We start from the raw sequence: 20,900 nt of genomic DNA on the forward strand, positions 1-20,900 counted from the left end.
TTCCCAGGCTTTTGAGGGTGGTATACCCCATGGTGGGGAATATACCAGGCTGGATGATTGTTGAGTTCTTCTTCTGGGACCTTTTCTGCATCACCACATGTGATGATGTCTTGCATGAAGTTAATGTAATCCATGCAGTATTATTTGTCTCTCTTGAGCTTTCGTTCTAGACACTTCAAACGATGAACAGCACATGGCATGTTATTGGGTAAGTCTGGCTTGTCTTGTTTAAAGGGTAAGGGCATTTCATAATGACCATCCGGTTTATGTTTGATTCCATCTTTCAGCTTGTTCAAGAACTGGAGATCTTCCTGAGAGAAGACTGCTTCTTCTCCCACTCGCTCACTGAAGTCTGATTCCAGCACTTTGATTACATCATCTGGAGTAACCACTTCTTTGATGCGAGTGTTACAAACATAGTGAACTTCACTCTTGAGCTTGACTGTTGGTTTGTGTTCTGGTATTACCTGCCTTACAATGATGCGGTGACTTACACCAATTGCATCAATCTCATTTTCTTTTTGTTCACCATAACTCACTATGCTCCAACCTAAATCAGTTCTCTGAGCAAATGGTTGGTTCTCTTCCCCAGTTACAACTTGCCGGCTTTCGCAAATCTCGCATTCCATCAGTGGAGCAATGTGCTCTGCAAGATGCATCAGGTGAGGCCATGCCTTGGCAGTCTCTGGTGTTGGAATGTGTGAGCGATTAGCAGGAATGAATTCACGAGTGTAAGTTGTTGGCACTGTGATTTTCTTAGAGGAGAATAGCCCTCTTATTTGTAGGTCTTTCAGTCTTTTACAGGTGACTACTGTTTTCTTTGATGTCATAGTAGAGAGTTTCAGTTTAACTTGCTCTGAATTCACATCTAGAACAACTGCCACATCCTCAAGAATGAATGACGAGTCACTTTGTGAATCAAGCAGTGCATAGACGAGAACTTCCTTGCTTGAATCACTTGAGGTTGATACATAAACAGGAATAATTGTTGAAGTCTGAGTATTATTACTGTCTTGTACAACTCTGTTAGATGTGATTTCTTTGGTTACACTTTGTGCTTCAGAATTTTCTTTCTTTGATTCTTGTTTTAAGTGATCTTCATGAAGACATGTAGGGTGACGTTTTGAGCAGATGTCACACACCATTCGCTTACTGCAGCTCTTGGATTGATGGCCATGACTTTAGCATTCAAAACACAATTTCTCGACTTGAATAAACTTTACTCTGTCAGCAACAGGCCTTTCAATGAATCTTCTGCACTTATATAAGCTGTGTCTTGTTTTCTGACAAAACACACATGTGACTATGCTCTTCTCACTAGTGTTAGTTGTGAGGATCTTTGCACCAACAGTTCTATTCTTGAAAACAACTGTGGTTTGGTTCTTAACTTTTAGTCTCTCAGATTCACTCTGCTGTAAAGCATGGTAAGAGGTTATAGGGTTACATGCGATGCTAGCTTCCATGCTTAGGAAAGTCACAAAATAATCAAAGCTTGGGAACCTTCTGTGTTCCAGCTGATACTGAGTCGCTTTCCGATTCCATCTGGTACTTAGCCAGTCAGGTAGCTTGGCAGTAAGTTTCTGATTCTCAATTCCATCATTAAGAACATTTAAACTCTCATTATGGGTCATGGCAGATTTACAGCTACGTAAAAAATCCACAAACTTTCTCAGTTCAGCACTCTCCTTTGGGCCTATTTTTGACCAAGCATGTAGTTTGTCTCGGAGGGCTTTAGCAATTACAAAGGGCTCACCATATCGTTCATTAAGCAAGTCCCATGCTGCGTGATACGAGTCTTCTGAATCAGTCAAAAAATATCCTTCTAAAGCCTCTTTAGCAGCTCCTCCTACATATTTCTGAAGGAAGAAGATTTTTTCTGCTGCGGGAATATTTTTCCTCTCAATCAGTGTATGGAAGGATGACTTCCAGTGGTTAAACTTGAGTGGATCACCGCTAAAGATGATAGGCTCTGGGACAGGTAGCCTATTTGCTGATATGGCCTCAGCCAAAACTTTGACAAGCTCTCCTGAATTATCTTGAACATGTCTTGGAGCTGAATCACTTTGTGTGTGTTGATACACAGGATTCATCTGATTGGTTGCTTGCATATCTGTAGATAGTTCTGTGTTGTGTAGCATCTCACCTTCATAAACTTGAAGCTTTGCTCTGGCTGAGTTCAGTCTTTTCAGCTCCTCCAAACGCTCAAGTTCTCTTTTTAAGTCTTTGACTGACCTTTTTCTTGCTGCACTTTCTTCTTCTTGTTGCTTTAAAAGTGCAGCTTCTTTTCTCTCTCTTTCTATTTTGCGTTCAGTTTCTTCCTTTTCTGCTTGTAGACGGCGAGATACTGCAGCTGCTTCTTGGTCTGCAGCTATCAGCTTGTCCTCGACCTCAAGTCTTTGCAGTTTCTCTTGGTGACCCTCTTGTTCAGCCATAATCTTCAGTACAGCTTGTGTGGCTGCATATTCTGCTGCAGCTTCTTGTCTTTTGGCTGAGGATACATTAGAGACAACAGAATTAGCTTTAGAATACTTAGAGGCTGAATGTGAGCCGCTTGATACAGACGACGCAAATACAGAACCAGCATCAGGCCAAACAATCTTCTCTGCTGTTCCTTGCATTTGAAATTGGGCATTCTGAACCACAATCCCTGTGACAGATACACACTTATCCATCTTGCGGCGCATTTCATGTTCTGGGCTGTCAAACCTCCGATATTCATCATAAACAATATTCAGCTCTGACAACTCCCTTTGAACAGTGCTGATATGTTCTTCTAGAATGTTGCTAGGGTCCTCTTTTATTACAGACCTTTTAGCAACCTTGCTGAGAGCTTTCCAGCGCTCATAAATGCTGTCAAAGCGTAGAAGTAGCCCTTTAGTCTTTTCCTTGTGAAATTCTTTTCCTTTTTCTGTTAATGTGCGGTCTTTCACTTCTACGAGGCTCTTCAAACTGGACTACTTGTGCATCATCAGGCTCATCTATCTGCTCTGGTTCTGCCATTTGAAAGCTACTTCAGAGTGACAGTTTTTACTTTTGACAAATGAATTACTTAGAAATTAACTATATGTCATTAGCTTGTCTGACATAAGCAGTTTAGCCCTAAACATGTTCTTGAGGCACTCAGGTCAATAAACTTAAAGATAATTTTGCTTCTAATTAACCCTTAAAGCAAGCATTAAAGGACTAAACTTAAATGCTCATGAATTATTTCAAACCTTTCAAAATGTACAGATTACCCCTTTAACGAATGAGGTGCTCAAATAAGACATCAAACGTAAACGACATTAATTGCTCATTAAACTTATGACCACTGTCACTAAACTTCACAGTCCCTTGTGGTTTTCCAGACTTGTGTCCCTTTTCAGAGCATTTTAACTTGTGTGTCTGACTTGTGGACATTCATGGAAAACCGTTGAACATGTGTCTTCTTGTTAAACATCGGCTTATCTGCTTTTCCTTCTTGACGAGCCGTCTGCGCCTCCTTGCTGGGCCCGAGCAGGTCCCTCGAAGCAGACTCGAGTTCGACTATCACTCCCGTCAGAGAAGCACGACCACAGTTCTTTTGATACAGATGATTTATTGGCACGACATCACCACCGTCGAACTGTTTAGTACAACACACAATTAAACAGGTTTCACATATACAACACGTACAGACGCAACATAAGAAAAACAGATGACCTCGCTGGCTGCACCCCTGAGGGAATGAGTCCACCATGAGCAAAGAAAAACGTCTTAAAAAGAATGTCTTCTGCAACTTCCTCTTCTTGCAGTATTACCTCAAATAAAAGTTCGTGAAGTGGAGTACCACATTAAAGGTCCGTCACTAAACAAAGAACAGAAACCACTTCCGCCTGTATGATGTGTTAAATAAAGGAATTAAATATTCATAAAAATAAACAATGTTAAATAAAATATTCTACAGACATAAAATGACAACATAAATTATATTTATGGCAGTTAAAGGCTATATAGTCTTTTCTTTTTTGGGGAAATGGATTGGAGGCTGCTCCAACATTGAGGTTTGGACTGTGACAAAGCAAAATGGACAACCTCCACCAGAATAAGTGTTTCAAGAAAATAAGTTTGAGTGTATTAACTTCAAAAGGCCATTTTCTTGCACCTGCTCTCGCTTACGGCCATACCACCCTGAGAACGCCCGATCTCGTCCGATCTCGGAAGCTAAGCAGGGTCGGGCCTGGTTAGTACTTGGATGGGAGACCGCCTGGGAATACCAGGTGCTGTAAGCTTTTTGCACTCTTCCACTGGGTCAGCAGAGGCCGCCAGTGTTCCTGATAATTATCCAGCCAGATGTAATTCACTTCTTAAGTACTTCTAACATTGAGATTTAATGTTGCACTATTGTACATCGTTTGAGATTTAATATTTTATGAGTGTGTGTGTGTGTGTGTGTGTGTGTGTGTGTGTGTGTGTGTGTGTGTGTGTGTGTGTGTGTGTGTGTGTGTGTGTGTGTGTGTGCGTGCGTGCGTGTGTGTTTGTGTTTAAATAAAATTGAATTTCCCACTTTGGTCCACCCTATTGTCAACATTTCTGTCTTCAACAAAAGCCAACTCAAGGCGGCAGATTCCTGAATTGAAAACAATATCTAAAGAACTCAAGTATCATACTAACAACACTAATATTCCATCTGTCTATCCCCAACTGAATTAACTCCACACCTATCTCATCAGATTATTTGTAACAGAATAAGCAGATAACGTAGCATTTCCCTGTTCATATCTGCGACTTGCAATTTAGAATTTGTCAATAAAACTATGCTATGACACAAACTACAGTTTAATAGATGGCTGTGCTCCTAAAAAGAGCAGCATTTGTGGCTCATAAATCTCACAGACACTGCTATGCACTTTAAACATTTTTATGATCGTGAATTTTTCAAACAAATATCTTCTCTTTGATAATGCCCAAAGCTGGATTCGAACTCTCCCTCTGGGGTCTTCAGGAGGTTTCAATCAGGTTGTCTGTTACAGCATTTGTCAACTGGCCCGCACCGGCCCGGGATCGATTCCCGGCCATGGCACCGATTCCCGGCCATGGCACATTGCTTTTAAGTTGATTTCATTTATCGGAGTTGAATCTTGTTTGATTTTTTTGAAGGCGTTTCACCTCTCATCCAAGAGCCGATCTACGCAGATTTGATGATATGGCGCTCATAGGCTATATAGCCTTTTCTTTTTGGGGGGAATGGATTGGAGGCTGCTCCAACATTGAGGTTTGGACGGTGACAAAGCAAAATGGACAACCTCCACCAGAATAAATGTTTCAAGAAAATAAGTTTGAGTGGTTTAACTTCAAAAGGCCATTTTCTTGCCCTTACTCTCGCTTACGGCCATACCACCCTGAGAACGCCCGATCTCGTCCGATCTCGGAAGCTAAGCAGGGTCGGGCCTGGTTAGTACTTGGATGGGAGACCGCCTGGGAATACCAGGTGCTGTAAGCGTTTTGCACTCTTCCACTGGGTCAGCAGAGGCCGCCAGTGTTCCTGATAATTATCCAGCCAGATGTAATTCACTTCTTAAGTACTTCTAACATTGAGATTTAATGTTGCACTATTGTACATCGTTTGAGATTTAAGATTTTATGAGTGTGTGTGTGTGTGTGTGTGTGTGTGTGTGTGTGTGTGTGTGTGTGTGTGTCTCTGTGTGTGTGTGCGTGCGTGCGTCCGTGCGTGCGTGTGTGTGTGTTTGTGTTTAAATAAAATTGAATTTCCCACTTTGGTCCACACTATTGTCAGCATTTCTGTCTTCAAAAAAAAGCCAACTCAAGGCGGCAGATTCCTGAATTGAAAACAATATCTAAAGAACTCAAGTATCATACTAACAACACTAATATTCCATCTGTCTATCCCCAACTGAATTAACTCCACACCTATCTCATCAGATTATTTGTAACAGAATAAGCAGATAACGTAGCATTTCCCTGTTCATATCTGCTACTTGCAATTTAGAATTTGTCAATAAAACTATGCTATGACACAAACTACAGTTTAATAGATGGCTGTGCTCCTAAAAAGAGGCTCATAAACCTCACAGACACTGCTATGCTCTTTAAATATTTTTATGATCGTGAATTTTTCAATCAAACATCTTCTCTTTGATAATGCCCAAAGCTGGATTCGAACTCTCCCTCTGGGGTCTTCAGGAGGTTTCAATCAGGTTGTCTGTTACAGCAATTGTCAACTGGCCCGCACCGGCCTGGGATCGATTCCCGGCCATGGCACCGATTCCCGGCCATGGCACATTGCTTTTAAGTTGATTTCATTTATCGGAGTTGAATCTTGTTTGATTTTTTTGAAGGCGTTTCACCTCTCATCCAAGAGCCGTTGTAGGCAGATTTGATGATATGACGCTCATAGGCTATATAGCCTTTTCTTTTTGGGGGGAATGGATTGGAGGCTGCTCCAACATTGAGGTTTGGACTGTGACAAAGCAAAATGGACAACCTCCACCTGAATAAGTGTTTCAAGAAAATGAGTTTGAGAGTATTAACTTCAAAAGGCCATTTTCTTGCACCTGCTCTCGCTTACGGCCATACCACCCTGAGAACGCCCGATCTCGTCCGATCTCGGAAGCTAAGCAGGGTCGGGCCTGGTTAGTACTTGGATGGGAGACCGCCTGGGAATACCAGGTGCTGTAAGCTTTTTGCACTCTTCCACTGGGTCAGCAGAGGCCGCCAGTGTTCCTGATAATTATCCAGCCAGATGTAATTCACTTCTTAAGTACTTCTAACATTGAGATTTAATGTTGCACTATTGTACATCGTTTGAGATTTAATATTTTATGAGTGTGTGTGTGTGCTAATGCTAACATCGCTAGCACGGCGATTATTTTTGGAGAAATAATTGAGGGATGTAGATGGGACACTTAATGTGGAATTAATCCACACGAAACCTTTGGCTACGCGGTCAAAGCGTCTCAGATTGTTGCTCATAAAATGAGCATTTTGTCACGCTTCCTGGTGGGTTCACTTTCTCTTCAGTTCTCGGCAGCATTTAAAGGGATATTTCAAATTAAAATGAGCACTTTTCATAATTCTGCGGTACAATGGCTGTGGAGCAAGAACCTTATTAGGGTTCCATATTTCCCACGATTGAGAGGTTTTGTGGTCCTCAGACCTTTCCCTGTGCTGTTCCCAGGTACGACCCGAGCACGCTGACGTCTGGATTCTGTGAACTGTTCCTCCATCATCCCAGTGCTGTTGGATAGACTCCCCCCCCCCATTGCAAGTGGAATCTTTGTGAGACGCCTCACTTCGGTCAGCATCCCAGAGAGTGCGGCTCAACCATGTATTGTCTACAGTGGCTACTTCCTGTGCTGCTCATCCCCAAGCCGCTCAACCCGGCGCTGTGGTTCAACCACTCCATGTTCATGGGCTTCTACCTGCTGTTATTTTTGCTCAAATCTACACTATAGTTTTGGTTTTAATTTAAATAAAGGTTTTCTTCTCAGCGTGTTTCACCGTGGTGTGAGCAGATCTCAGCAGGACACGAGGTGAATCCTCTGAAGTTTGATCCGTGATTATAATCATAATTATAACCATAATTATTTAATAATAATACTATTCTGCTATTCAGGGGGCTGTTTTAAACCACTAGATTGTTTACCTGGGGTTATTGGAACAAAAAACAGGTCCTCTCTATGTTCTGCTCGGCTGTTTATATCGATTTAAACACTATATAACACATTCTTGAACAATCAAACGCGCACACACACGCACACACAGCCTGTTCAGCGACTCCTGGCGAGCACTTTCACCGTGCAGCCGCTAGAGGGCGACAGCTGCCTGTAATGCCGCAGGAGCAGAGAAAGAAGAAGAACCTCTCAGTAGTACAGGTAGTACGTTTATCATCAGTCTGAATGGCGGTCACAACAACACGAATGAAGCTTTACATTTGCTGTAGCTGCAGGAAAAGGGCAGAAGGATCCTCGGGGTTAGGGCGAGTTTTAAAAAGCAATCGTCATTATGACGAGTGAATTCGTACGAGCCGCAGAGATCCCCTATAGAACGGTGATCTCCGTCTCCTGGTTTATGTAGACAGCCTCCTCCACAGCAATGTGGAGCTGTTCCATCCTTTGGAAGGCCTGAAACCCCCTTTTACCTACAGGACGTCAAAGAAGGTTTAGTGTGTTTAAGTGCAAATTAAATGAGAAATTGCTCATGTTTGTACCAAAGGAGAGGACGGTCTCTCGAGCAGCGCTGCGGAGAGCTCCATCTGTCGCCCTGCACATCTCTGTGATGTGGTCCACGCTCTCCGTCGCCTGGAACACACACACACACACACACACACACACACACACACACACACACACACCTGAGAGACCTGTTCAGCAGTTGGTGTTGAACGTACATTTCTGAGCGTTTTCACTACCTTGAGACACTTTAGAGCCAAACAGGAGCCTTGTTGGGTTTGAATATCATCACTTTTCAAACTCTCAGTGTAATAAATAACAGCCTGAGAGGGAAGCACGGAGGTAGACTCGGTTAAATACCGTGTGTAACGCCCTTTTCTCTGACAATGCTGCCGGCTAAAAGGATTCAACAGGACTGGACCTCAATAAACACCTTGTTCCTGAAGGTTTGGACGCCGGCGGCTCTGCAGAGACACTTGCAGGCAGCTCTACTGACTTTGTGGTTGGCGTCCACCTGCAGGGCGGCGAGGGTCTGCAGCGTGCACCCCAGGGGCAGGAGTTCTGCCACCAGCTGGCCCCTAAGCTTGTTCAGGGTCCGCCTCCTTTTGGGGCTCCTCAGAGCTGAGAGGATGCGCTCTGAAACACACGCACACATTGGGTCAGCGCCTTCTGTTGCCCGGGACTACCATTAGTAAAGACCCGCACCGCCCGGTCGAGACGTCCGAAATGTTAGACGACCTTCTTTGGAGAGGCGTGTGATGTGTGCGCCCAGGTCCTGGACGCCCCAGCGCCTCAGGTACGCCGACAGCTGGAAGAGCGTGACCCTGTCGGGGCAGCAGACGGGCCGGAGGTCCGGCACCGTGCGACACGGCGCCTGGAGCTGCCCCAGCAGCCGGGAGAACACTGCGGCACAATGGACACGACGTTCCACATCAGTTAAAGCAGCAGCAGCTTTACCGGCGGCGTTCCCACGTGCGCAGAGCACCTTTTTCCGCCTGGCCCGGCTGCTTGGCCTCCACCTTGTGCGTGAAACATTTCCTCAGCGTAGCGCAGAAGCTGTCAGTGTCACAGAGGAAGGGGGAGCTGCTGCTGCCGCTCACACAGGCCTCCCAGAACAGCAGGACCTCCCTGGTTCTCTGGACCTGCGGCAGGACTGAGGAAGATCACATTCAAAACCATTCCGTGTAAACGTGCGGATCAAAACGACTTGTACGAACTGTCAGTGGAAGAGATCTTGTTCTTCTCCAGCAGGAGAAGAGAGTTCCTGCAGTAGCTCCTGTCTGCTGGGGCTGAAGCGGGTCGCCCTCATCCTCTGGGGAAAGATCACGGTGCAGCAGTTAGCATGGCGTCCAGGCCCGAGCTCCTCGCTCCCCTTGTCAGCACTACTGAACTCAACACTGAAGACAAGCAACAGGGTGCAGCTCTGTGATTGGGCGGAGGTGTTGCCCCGTCCCTCTCCGTGTTCATAGCAGCGTTAAAATGACAGCAAAAAGGTTGCAAAGGCTAAATAGACACCAATACATGTGTGCGAGGACCTTTCAGAGCGGTGAGGACTGAGCTTGCTGTACCTGTAGTAGGATGCAGCAAATGTCCAGGTGAATTTCAAGAGCCTGGTCCAGACCATCGTTCCCAGACGTCAGCCATGCGCCGTCCAGCTCCAGGAAAGACCTGACGTCGTTTCACCAAAGAAAAAGAGGCGGTTACCCCGTGGTTTTATTGTCCGTTTGTTGTTCGGGTGCCTCAAACTCACCCGGGTTTTCTGAGGGTACCCAAACAGGAAGCGTCTTCGTCTGCGTTGATGTCATGTGACAGGAAGTCAAAGCTTCCCAGGACTTCTTCTAAACCCAGAGTCTCCTGTGGCGAGGAGGGTCTCAACAGAGAAAGGTCGTTCTGGGGGAGAGCGCAAGTGTCAGGGCACATGTGGTGGTCAGAAACACCCGGAGATCCACTCGGGGTACCTTCAGAATAGTCGCCAGGTGCAAAAGGTTGTGCCGCAGAGCTCGGAGCTCCTGCTCGGAGCAGTGCTGGCTGGGAAGCAGGTTACTGAGCTCTGATATCTGGGCCCCGATCCTGAGGGCCCGGGCCCTGTGCTGGCCAACGCTGGTCTCCGGAGGGGCAGCAGGAGGCGAGGGCGAGGCTGCAGCAGGCTGAATAGTCACAGTGGGCAAGGCAGGGAAGGAATGTGGCTCAAATTCTGAGGAGTCCTGGACCAACGAAGGGAAGGGTCTCACAAGCTAACGGGGAGGTATGAGAATGTGTAGCCACGCTAATCTAAATGTATGGTGTATGTATTTATGTCATGCAGAAAAGTAAAGATTCCACACTGGTTTAGTAAAGTTTTACATTCTGATTCTGGGTGCTAAAATCTCTGTGTAATATTTATAATGTGATCTGGTGACTAGAATAAAGAATCTGTATATTAGTGGCAGAAAAACACCGTTTTACTGCCCCCTCCTGGGAAGTTGTTAAAATGCACATTTTCACTTTTAATTTATATCGATTTCTGACCCGTGTAACATCCGCATCTTGATCTGTATTATGTGTCCCGGGTCCCGGTTCTCCTGCCTGGTTCTTTCTGAGAACATCAGGTGTGCTGGACCTGCATCACCAACATAATGGAAAACAGTGGCATTAATAACATATATGAGTTTGTTCTAATCAACAGTAACATGCACCGATCATCTCAGAGAACAGATTCAGTAAACTTAATGACAAAACCTCAGCTTAATGGTGCACACGGGCGATATTAAACTCATCCTACATGTACAGAGCACTGAATGAAGGTGCAAAGAAAACTTGCAAAACCTGGTGGCGTTCTGAGGGTTGTTGCTGGACAGAAAGGTGGCGTCTGGGATGTTGAAGGGGTAGCTGAGCGGAGACACACCTCCGGTATCGTGACGGCTCGCAGACTCCACAGCTGCTGAGATACCTTCGACCTCCTGCAGCCGACGTGCCATTGACTGAGAAAAGGGCGAGAGGCGCACGTGTTTATGTCCCGCAGACCTTCAATCCACCAGAGAGCGTCGGGGCAAAGATACAGCATCATTTTGGCGTATATACCGTATTTTCACGACTATAAGGCGCACCTGAAACACTGAGATTTTCTCAAAAATCGACGGTGCGCCTTATAATATGGAGCGCCTTGTGTGTGTACTGAGTTCCAAAATCTGCTGTGCGCCTTTGGTGGGTGCACTACGGTAAACGCTCCACCAATCGATTAGCGGCACACCTACGCGTAAGGATCCCCTAAAATGGCGCCGGTCAAGCGAGACGCGTATGAATGAGGCTTACTTTAAACTGCAGGACATCGAATATGCGGCTGAAAATGGCAATCGAGCAAACTTAGTGTTTTCACTTTATGAGGAGGCGGCATCTCTCCATACGCGCAAGGACAACTGTTGCGCACCCTAACCCTAACCCTAACCAGGAGAGGGCGGCCATCTTCCCTAACCCTAACCCTAACCAGGAGAGGGCGGCCATCTTCCCTAACCCTAACCCTAACCCATCTTCCCTAACCCTAACCAGGAGAGGGCGGCCATCTTCCCTAACCCTAACCCTAACCAGGAGAGGGTGGCCATCTTCCCTAACCCTAACCCTAACCAGGAGAGGGCGGCTACTTCCCTAACCCTAACCCTAACCAGGAGAGGGCGGCCATCTTCCCTAACCCTAACCCTAATCAGGAGAGGGTGGCCATCTTCCCTAACCCTAACCCTAACCAGGAGAGGGCGGCCATCTTCCCTAACCCTAACCCTAACCAGGAGAGGGCGGCCATCTTCCCTAACCCTAACCCTAACCCATCTTCCCTAACCCTAACCAGGAGAGGGCGGCCATCTTCCCTAACCCTAACCCTAACCAGGAGAGGGTGGCCATCTTCCCTAACCCTAACCCTAACCAGGAGAGGGCGGCCATCTTCCCTAACCCTAACCCTAACCAGGAGAGGGTGGCCATCTTCTCTAACCCTAACCCTAACCAGGAGAGGGCGGCCATTTTCCGCACCTACTGCCGCGACAAGATAACCGCGCCCAGCCACATCACCAACATGGATGAGATCCCTCTGACTTTTGGCATCCCAACCCCCAACGTGGAGAAAAAGGGACCAGCACGGTGGCGATACGCACAACGGGGCATGAGAAGTCGTCGTTCAACTTGGTTCTTGGCTGCCACGGAAACGGACAGAGCGCTGGGTGACGGAAGGCGAACACTCCTTCACAAAGACTATGAGGCAGCGGCGGGCAGGTTATGCCACCATATGCGGGTGGATTGTAGACGCATGGGCTATGATACCGTCTTCATGTATTGGAAGAGCTTTCACAAAATGCTGAACCGGAACCGGTCGGTGAGTCCGGTTCAGATGATTAAGAAGAGGAATTCGGGATGTTGGACATTGAAATAGTGCAGCTGTTTAATTCAGATAAAGAAGATGAAAATTTTGATAGTTTTGTGGCGGAAGAATGAATATTTTGTTCAATAAATGTGTCGAAACTCACTGTTTTACTTCCGTTGTCATTTTTTACTGTATGTTTCAGCATGCGCCTAATAATACGGTGCGCCTTATATATGTTATAAATACAGAAATAGCACCCATAACTGAGACTGCGCCTTTTAATACAGTGCGCCTTATGGTCGTGAAAATACGGTAAAAAGAATCACACCACTGAGGACTAAATACATCTATTTTCCACAAAAATGTCACCCCTTCAGCCGCTCGTGGTGGAGGACACGACCATTTTATTGCTTGGTTAGGAGATTTCTGTCACCGTGTTTCAGAGCTCACCAGAAAGTACTTTTCAGTGAAAGAGGGGCTGTGTCCTGCTGTCCGGCCGTGAAGCGGATTCCTTCTGGCGGACACCGAGAGCCGACTGAGCGACAGCCGCTTCATCTTTTCGCCGCTGTCAAAGGGACTTGGGGGTGTAAACACAAACACTGATAAGCAAACATGGAAGGCAGGTTTGAAACCTAAGAAAACAAAAAGGTTTGTTCTTTCTGGGAAGCAGAAAACTGGGATTCTGTGCATGTGTGTATCCGTACTTCCAAGCGATTTCCAGCTGTAGTTTGATGGTTCCCAGCTCTGTGATGTCCACCAACATCAGCTGCGGCTTTGACACAAAGAAGTCTGCACTGGCGCACGTCACCATGCCAACCAGAAGCCAGCTCAGACCCTTCAATTCCATCACCTGAGAGAGAAACAAACAGCAACTAAAGGGTGCACTGGAGACAGGGTGCAGGCCTCATAGAGGGGCTGCTGATCCTCAGAGGCCAGCTCCGGCACTCCAGGTGTCGGCACCACCCATATTCCCATCAATCAAACAAATTCCAACCTTGATCTCAAAGTTGCGGTGGATATGGGGAAGGAAAACCATGTGTTCTTCCTCCCAGGACTGGGTGTCGTCTGACTTGATCCTTCCTCTGATCCTCCATCGCTGGCGTCCCAGCTGCACGGTCACCTGCGAGACCGCGCATGCCAGTCAGTTACAGAACCATCAACGGGGAATCCGGGCTCGAACATCTCACCTCATATTGGTCTCCGGGACAAAGACGTGCAAAACCGATCAGGCCTGCGCGTAATAACAGTGTTATAACAATGAGGTCGCACATCTTAAAGGCTCTATGTCAACACATTGTTCATTAGACTGAAATTGGGTTCATCTTGGGATTAGAACAGGAGGACTTTTGGATGAATTAGCATCCTAAAGGGTGACATCAACCTTTCATTTTGATATGGAGCTCTCCAAGCAGGATCTCCAACTCTCTTTCCATTTCTGATATGTCCTGCAACGCATGGAAAAGGTCTCAGGTTGGTGTTTGATGACTCCCACCACGTGAGACTGGCAACATTTCACCAAAGTGTGAGTCCACACCTGGAGGCTGTGTCTGTGGCTGCGGTTCAGCTCCAGCAAGCTTTCTCTGCAGGCTCTGGTGGGCGGAGACCTGGCGAAGGCCTTCTTCATGTTGACCACCCCCTGGCACAGCCGCCACTGAAGACAATACAGCTCGTAAAGCTCTTCCACCTGCGGAGCCCAGAGAGGACGGTGGTCACCTCTGCCTCGCCTCATAATCCAGGGGGGGGCATTATGACCCAGACTCTTGTTCACGGGTCAAGGCCAGACTTGAGGAAGCTGCTCTTTTCCACACTGTTAAGATGAAAATGTCTCCAAAGAAGGGCAGGAAAGGGTAAATAAAGAGCTACCTTACTGAGCTGAAATTCCACTCTTCGAATGGCTCGTTCCAGCGCTCGTATCTCCTGGGACAGCAAAGGCACCACGGCTTTGTTGACTGAGCAATTTAAGACGCTACATGACCGATGAGCGGTGAAGAATTACCTTTTCCAGATCATAAATGAAGGCCTTGAGACGGGCAGAAAAGGAACAGGAGTCCATCATAAAGAGGGTTAGACCAGCCTCGCCGCCACCCCCCCCCCCCCCCCCCCACTCACCAGCCTGGAGTCCCGCTTGGTGTCCCTCTGCTGTGACACTAAGAAGTCCATCTCTCCCTGCTGACTCTCCAGGATCTCCCTGCAGGCGGCCATGGCCGGTATTATTGGGGTTATTGGGTGAAGACAAAGGAGCCAGATTCTGTTGTGGGAGAAGCCCAGGATTACCTCAGACCTCTGAGCAGCACCTGGAAAACCGCGTCAACGTCATGGAGCTGCAGAGGCCAGACGGCTCGGTCCTCCCTGCTGGACCACGGGTGCATCCTGGCAGATCTGTGTCCCGTCCTGGTTTTGGAGCGAAAAGAGCTCTGAACAGACGCCGGCCTGAAAGCAGACGCACTCGAGTGAAACCCTTCGTCTCTGGAGGCTTCTTCCCTCCATCAGGGAGGGATCCTTCACAGATTCCAGTCATTTGAACCCAGAGTAAATCCTGCTGGTTGCAGGATCCCCCCCCCCCCCTTCGTTGGAGCAGTTGCATTATGGGAAACAGACAATCAGAGTAGAATCCCATTGGTTTTTCCGTACCGGAGCAGTGGAAAAACCTTCAAATAGACCCCTCAAGGAGCTTTTAGCACCACTGGGTTTGAAATGGTTTTGTTAATTGTTGTTAACGTGTCTCACCATTGCCGCCCAGTTGGAGAGCTAAAAGCTGTGAAGGAGAGGCTCCCATTGGCCGGACGTCCATCAGCGGCAGAGTCAAACTGCAGCTTTAAAGACATCCTGGAAAACAGAAACTCATCTGAATCAAGACTGACACCACCTCCCGATTCTTCTCACCACACCAGCGTTTTGGGCTTATATTGATTACGGTGATTGACTTCAATGAACTTGAAAACCTGGAAAACAGGGCCTGGATCAATCCTCGTCTTTAAAACGCAGCACATTTGGATTTGAAGCTTTTGGAACCAAGAAGAAAACAAACGAAGATGCGAGGGGAAGAGATTGCGGGGTGAATAAGCAGATTCCGCCCCAGCTTATCAGGCATTGCTCTTTTCTTTGGCAGCTCCACTGTTTCGAGAACTCGGGCTGAGCGGAGTCAGGAGAACCCGACACTCGTCCAGCTCTTCCAGCTCTCCACGGACGGCGGGTTTATCCTCGCCCACACGCGGCCCCGCTCCGGCTGCAGCACCGCTCAGCCTTTTAACCTTTTGCTTCCACTTCATTGAGTTTAGAATCGTTATTTTAAAGCTGAAAAACGACATATTGGAGCTGTGAACCTGGAGTCCCCCAGATGTCTGTTAAAGTAAACTGAAATAGAGTTTTGAGAACTGAATCTTAAAAAGCTGTCGAACTTCCAAACGAATAATTTTCAAATTCAAAAGCAACTGCTCAGCGTCAGTTTGGTGGTTCAAATGAAACCATTCCAGTCCCGTCCAGTTAGTTTCTTTTTTTCTTAGGGATACAAATTCAAATAGAAGTGGTTCCGGTTCAGTTCCCAGAGGTCCGGCCCTGCGCCTGGCAGGGGCAAACAACCTCTGGAATCAAACCAACAACTTTGCTTCTAGATTTGTTTTGCTTTGAGCTTGAGTTTTTCTGTGAGAGGAGTTAGATGTTAGATGTTAGGATGTGCTTGGACTGCAATTGTTTTGAGGTGAGGAGTAAAACAGGTGGAAAGTGTTAATTCTGTGCAACAGCAAACTAGTTCCCCGACATCCTCGGATCAATAAATGGGTTCCCTGCTTGTATGGTGGGAAATAAATGTCCATATCAATCCTCCTGTCTAAACTGTACCTACATCGAACTGGCTCAGAACAACAGCAAAGTTGCTTCATCTTTTAGACAACATTCAATGTTCACGTTTGAGTCCGAACAAAACCCAAACCCGAACATTCAGCAGAACCTCAAAACAATCAGCTGTTAGGAGAGTTTTTAACTTACCCTGAGTGGGAGAAGAAGCATTTATTCTGCCCGATGGAAGGATCCTGAGTGTCATATCAAAAGCTGTACTTCTGGTGCGTGCGTGCGTGTGTGTGCGTGTGTGTGTGTGTGTGTGTGTGTGGGTGGGTGCGTTTGTCAGCTGTCTGCTCCGTCCTGATAGCATTTCGTGCCGAGCAGCTGATAACATTACCGTCCTGCAGCTGCAGCTTGAGAGGGTTTCTACACAGTGTGGAACACCAGAACATCTTCCTTCCGTCTGACGTCTCGCCGTCTGATTGTGAGGGAGATCCATTCATGCTAGATATCAGGTCTTCTGCGTGACCCCCGACCCCTGTCCAATATTGTTCTCTCTGCTTTTATACATCTCTTTCTCTTCTTTTCTTTGACACATCCCACACAGACGCACGTCCCTATTTTCTGGCCTTCTGTGCTCAGAAAAGTCTGAAGAAGAAGAGAAGGAGAATACAGTCTCAGACGGGGCCAACTCGGGATTTTCTCAAGGGCGTTGGAGGTCCTTATTTGTTCAGCTAGCCTTTAGCATTTAACGCTCATGCTACCTGCTGATGCGTTGAAGGTCATGGCAGCTGTCACACTATGAGATGGTCACACTAAATTTCTGACATTGTTAGAAAATCTTTGGTCGCAAGACTGCGACAACAGCCGTCCTAAAACCAGTGGCACACCACGTCAGAAGACAGTACCAAAGGTATCACCATGAATCTCCCACAATGGTCATCTTTTACATCTGGAATGAGCCAAAATCCCACAGTGTCCCACAGCCCCACTGTTACAGTACGAAACTATCTTGGCTGTCTATACTTCTTTATTCCTCTTTCCTAACTCTTAACTACCTTAAAACAGTCCACAGAAAAGTGGAACAGGAAATGTTCAAAAGAACCCTGGAGCAAACCAATAACAAAGACCAACAAAGTATAAACTGGCATTACAGCTAATTATGGTCCTTTCTGAGCACAATACTGTCACCTAGTTCACCTGTAATTGTCTTTTTTTGATATTTTTTGAAAAAGGGAGATCCAGCAAACAGCTGCACAACCTGTATGATGATCAAGCTGTGGAACCAGCTCCCTGTCCAGGTACGGGAGGCTGACTCCATCGCTACTTTTAAGATCAGACTTAAAACCTTCCTCTTTGAAAAAGCTTATTGTTACTAATTCTGTAGTTCCAGTTACTATCATAGACAGACAGATTATCATACTTAGGGGGTCGTCTAATTGTTAGGTCACATCTTAGCGATGCTGTTATAGGCCGAGGCTGCCGGGGTCCAGAAACATGATCACCTGACAGGCCTCTGTCACCCCACTGGCAAATGCTCTCCTTCTCCTTCTCCTTCTCCTTCTCCTTCTCCTTCTCCTTCTCCTTCTCCTTCTCCTTCTCCTTCTCCCTCTCCTCTCCTCTCCTCTCCTCTCCTCTCCTCTCCTCTACCTCCCCTTCCCTCTCCTCTCCTCTCCTCTCCTCTCCTCTCCTCTCCTCTCCTCTCCTCTCCTCTCCTCTCCTCTCCTCTCCTCTCCTCTCCTCTCCTCTCCTCTCTCTTTACCCAGCCCCCCATCAGCAGGAGGGTCCCCCTACATGAGCCTGGTCCTGCTCAAGGTTTCTTCCTGTTAAAGGGGAGTGTTTCCTTGCCACTGTTGCTTGTCTGGGGTCAGGCCCTGGGATTCTGGAAAGCGCCTTGAAACAACTTTGATTGTAAAAGATGCTGTATAAATAAAGATTGAGTGATTGATAGAAAGTGTGCATCAACTCTCCAGCTAATGCGCATTATTTCATTAGTATTATTCATCTTATTCATTACGGCCCTCAGGAATGAAATCATCCTCGTAAACAAGAGCGAGCGACGAAAAAGAGCAATAAACCTGATGGATATTCTGCCCCTGCTGGGTGGAAGACCTTATGACAAAAACAGAGAACAACAAAGTGCAGAATACACTTTAGGACTGTTCAGTCATATTTACATCCATCAGTAACTCACCTGTACCTGGATATTCTGCACACATTCATGTATAAATGGTGTTTAAACACTTGTAATGGTTTTAAACACTCATCAAAGTCAGTGTTTTCAGATTCTGTGATTTCACACTGGACAGAATGTGAATGAGGTACATCAACAAATCCTTTTTACTCAAACAGAAGTTTCTACATCCAAAACACTCCTGATTAACTCAAATAAAAGCCAAACAAACTCAGTACCAACATGAGATTAAAAAGATGCAAACAGACATATTGCTCAGTGCTTTTTAATAGAAGAAATCAGAATGATGAGCATCAATTATGCAGGTGTGTTAAAAGAAAAACACTGGAACAATCAAACATGGGAACAGAACCTGGATTTAAAAAAAACAAACTAAGGGAAAAAAAAGAGCTGCAAAAATATCCATAGTGGTCCGTTCAGACTCTGTTTTTTTCCCAACACCTCCTCCGGGACCAGACCCTGGTTTTTTCCCAACACCTCCTCCTGGACCAGACCCTGTTTTTTTCCCAACACCTCCTCCTGGACCAGACCCTGTTTTTTTCCCCAGCACCTCCTCCTGGACCTGATCCTGGTTTTTTCCCATCACCTCCTCCTGAACTGTCTGTGCCGAGTGAGTTCGATGTGCGTCTGACCACGATATCCTCACCGGATATCGGTCAACAAACTTGCCGTGGATCCACCGAGTTTGACTGGCAGGACAATGCGGAGCTCAAACATTCGTGGCTTCCAGCGAATTCACACGTAAGGAAAATCCCAAGCCGAGATGAGGGTGATGTGCGTCTGACCACAATATCCTCCCATCACACCGATGTCACAACCTTGTCTCTCAATTTCAACAATCCAGGACAATTATACGGTCCAGAAACGCGCCGTCGATCAAACAAATCCCAGTTTGAGTGGCAGGACAATGCGGACAATGTCCGTGGCTTCCAGCAAATTCCCGCATATGGAAAATCCTGAGCCGAGATGAGGGCGATGGTCCCTCAGTCTCAATTCGCTTTTATAAAACACTTGAAGACCTGGGCACCCCGAGACCTGAGCGTCAGGATGTTGGCACTCAAACTTTGCCCCCTGGTGCTGGTGGAGATGCTTCCACTCCATCCAAAATTCACTCCGTCTGTCCTGAGCAGCACGTGATGGCTGAAGGGGGCAACAGTGGGGTAAAGACAAAAGGAATGGTGTGGTCCCAGGGCACACCCCAGGCTGAGTTCCCACAGATGGGCAGCGGTGTGGACATCCCAGGGCCAGTGTCGGAGCTCCAGCCCTCCAAGGCTCAGACTTGTCAGCCAATGTTGAATCGGTAAGTTTATGGCCCCCACCCTCGCTCACACTTTATTTCACTTGTGGAGCACTTGGTAACACCTGAGACCTGTTCCTCTTCAGGGGTCTGGAGCAGAGTTCAAAGGACAGCATCCGCCAGGACAGCAAGTAAGTTTTGGGTGTTGAGTTGTTTTTGATGCTTAATTTGATGCTTGATTTAATTGTGTCCATTCATGTTACTCATTCATAAAGTGAATGCCCCAACTGGTCACAGACACATCAACATTTATCAGGTTTAAGACCCCTGACAGGACAAATACCCCAGGTTATAGCAGACCTGTTGCAAAGATGCTCATGTTGGAAACTAAATCCTTCTGCTCTGACTTTTCAGGTCGGCCCCAAACTGACCTACGCACAGGTCTTGATGATGCCCCCATGTAAGCATGCCCCATTCCCAGACCTTAGCCCACCCTACCCAGAACAAGATCCCCAACCAGCTGGGACTCGCCGGCCAACTAAGTTGAGATATGCGTGGCTTTGAACAGACCACTATGAATATTTCGTTTTCAGTCTTTACAAAAGAAGCTGAACAGAACCTCTTCAATTGCTGCTTTAGGGAATTGTTTTCTTTAGTTTGATGTTTAGGTTTGTTTAAAAAAAAAATCCATGTTCTGTTCCCATGTTTGATTGTTCCAGTGTTTTTCTTTTAACACACCTGCATAATTGATGCTTATCATTCTGATTTCTTCTATTAAAAAGCACTGAGCAATATGTCTGTTTGCATCTTTTTTATCTCATGTTGGTACTGAGTTTGTTCGGCTTTTATTTGAGTTAATCAGGAGTGTTTTGGATGTAGAAACTTCTGTTTGAGCAAAAAGGATTTGTTGATGTACCTCATTCACATTCTGTCCAGTGTGAAATCACAGAATCTGAAACCACTGACTTTGATGAGTGTTTAAAAACCATTACAAGTGTTTAAACACCATTTAAACATGAATGTGTGCAGAATGTCCAGGTACAGGTGAGTTACTGATGGATGTAAATATGACTGAACAGTCCTAAAGTGTATTTTGCACTGTTTTTCTCTGTTTTTTGTCATAACGTCTTCCACCCAGCAGGGGGAAGAATATCCATAAGGTTTATTGCCCCCGCGCTTGTTTACAATGAGGATGATTTCATTCCTGAGGGCCGTAAT

The 20,900-nt window shown here is 46.5% G+C and overlaps 2 protein-coding genes and 3 non-coding genes across 21 annotated transcripts in view; 4 read left to right on the forward strand and 1 right to left on the reverse strand.

The window, feature by feature from the left end:
- Nucleotides 1-20,900, forward strand: part of LOC105418562 (WW domain-binding protein 11-like) — a 1,118,483-nt gene that overhangs the window by 923,225 nt on the left and 174,358 nt on the right. The window lies entirely within an intron of this gene.
- On the forward strand, nt 4,132-4,250 carry LOC115247055 (5S ribosomal RNA). Its single transcript, XR_003886150.1, has one exon. It is a non-coding gene; the product is annotated as a 5S ribosomal RNA (ribosomal RNA).
- LOC115247068 (5S ribosomal RNA) lies at nt 5,343-5,461 on the forward strand. The gene has a single exon (XR_003886162.1). It is a non-coding gene; the product is annotated as a 5S ribosomal RNA (ribosomal RNA).
- Nucleotides 6,542-6,660, forward strand: LOC115247056 (5S ribosomal RNA). Its single transcript, XR_003886151.1, has one exon. It is a non-coding gene; the product is annotated as a 5S ribosomal RNA (ribosomal RNA).
- LOC105419558 (RIPOR family member 3-like) lies at nt 9,148-16,611 on the reverse strand. 10 transcript variants are annotated; one of them, XM_029826789.1, is made up of 19 exons: nt 16,459-16,611; nt 15,202-15,300; nt 14,749-14,904; nt 14,584-14,662; nt 14,471-14,494; nt 14,338-14,391; nt 14,009-14,158; nt 13,856-13,919; nt 13,662-13,705; nt 13,469-13,594; nt 13,179-13,324; nt 12,925-13,051; nt 10,956-11,110; nt 10,659-10,749; nt 10,109-10,384; nt 9,901-10,040; nt 9,719-9,818; nt 9,368-9,462; nt 9,148-9,292 (listed from the first exon to the last, which is right to left on the reverse strand). In XM_029826789.1, exons 2-18 carry the CDS (start codon nt 15,297-15,299, stop codon nt 9,370-9,372), a joined length of 1,923 nt encoding a protein of 640 aa, XP_029682649.1. In that variant the 5' UTR covers nt 15,300; nt 16,459-16,611; the 3' UTR covers nt 9,148-9,292; nt 9,368-9,369. The 10 variants fall into 10 exon arrangements, with proteins under 10 accessions (XP_029682649.1, XP_029682644.1, XP_029682646.1 ...); XM_029826784.1 differs by having other exon boundaries at nt 9,368-9,573; XM_029826786.1 differs by having other exon boundaries at nt 9,159-9,303; nt 9,368-9,573; nt 14,009-14,125.

This window comes from Takifugu rubripes, chromosome 19, assembly GCF_901000725.2.
Source record: "Takifugu rubripes chromosome 19, fTakRub1.2, whole genome shotgun sequence".
In the NCBI taxonomy this organism is placed as follows: domain Eukaryota; kingdom Metazoa; phylum Chordata; class Actinopteri; order Tetraodontiformes; family Tetraodontidae; genus Takifugu; species Takifugu rubripes.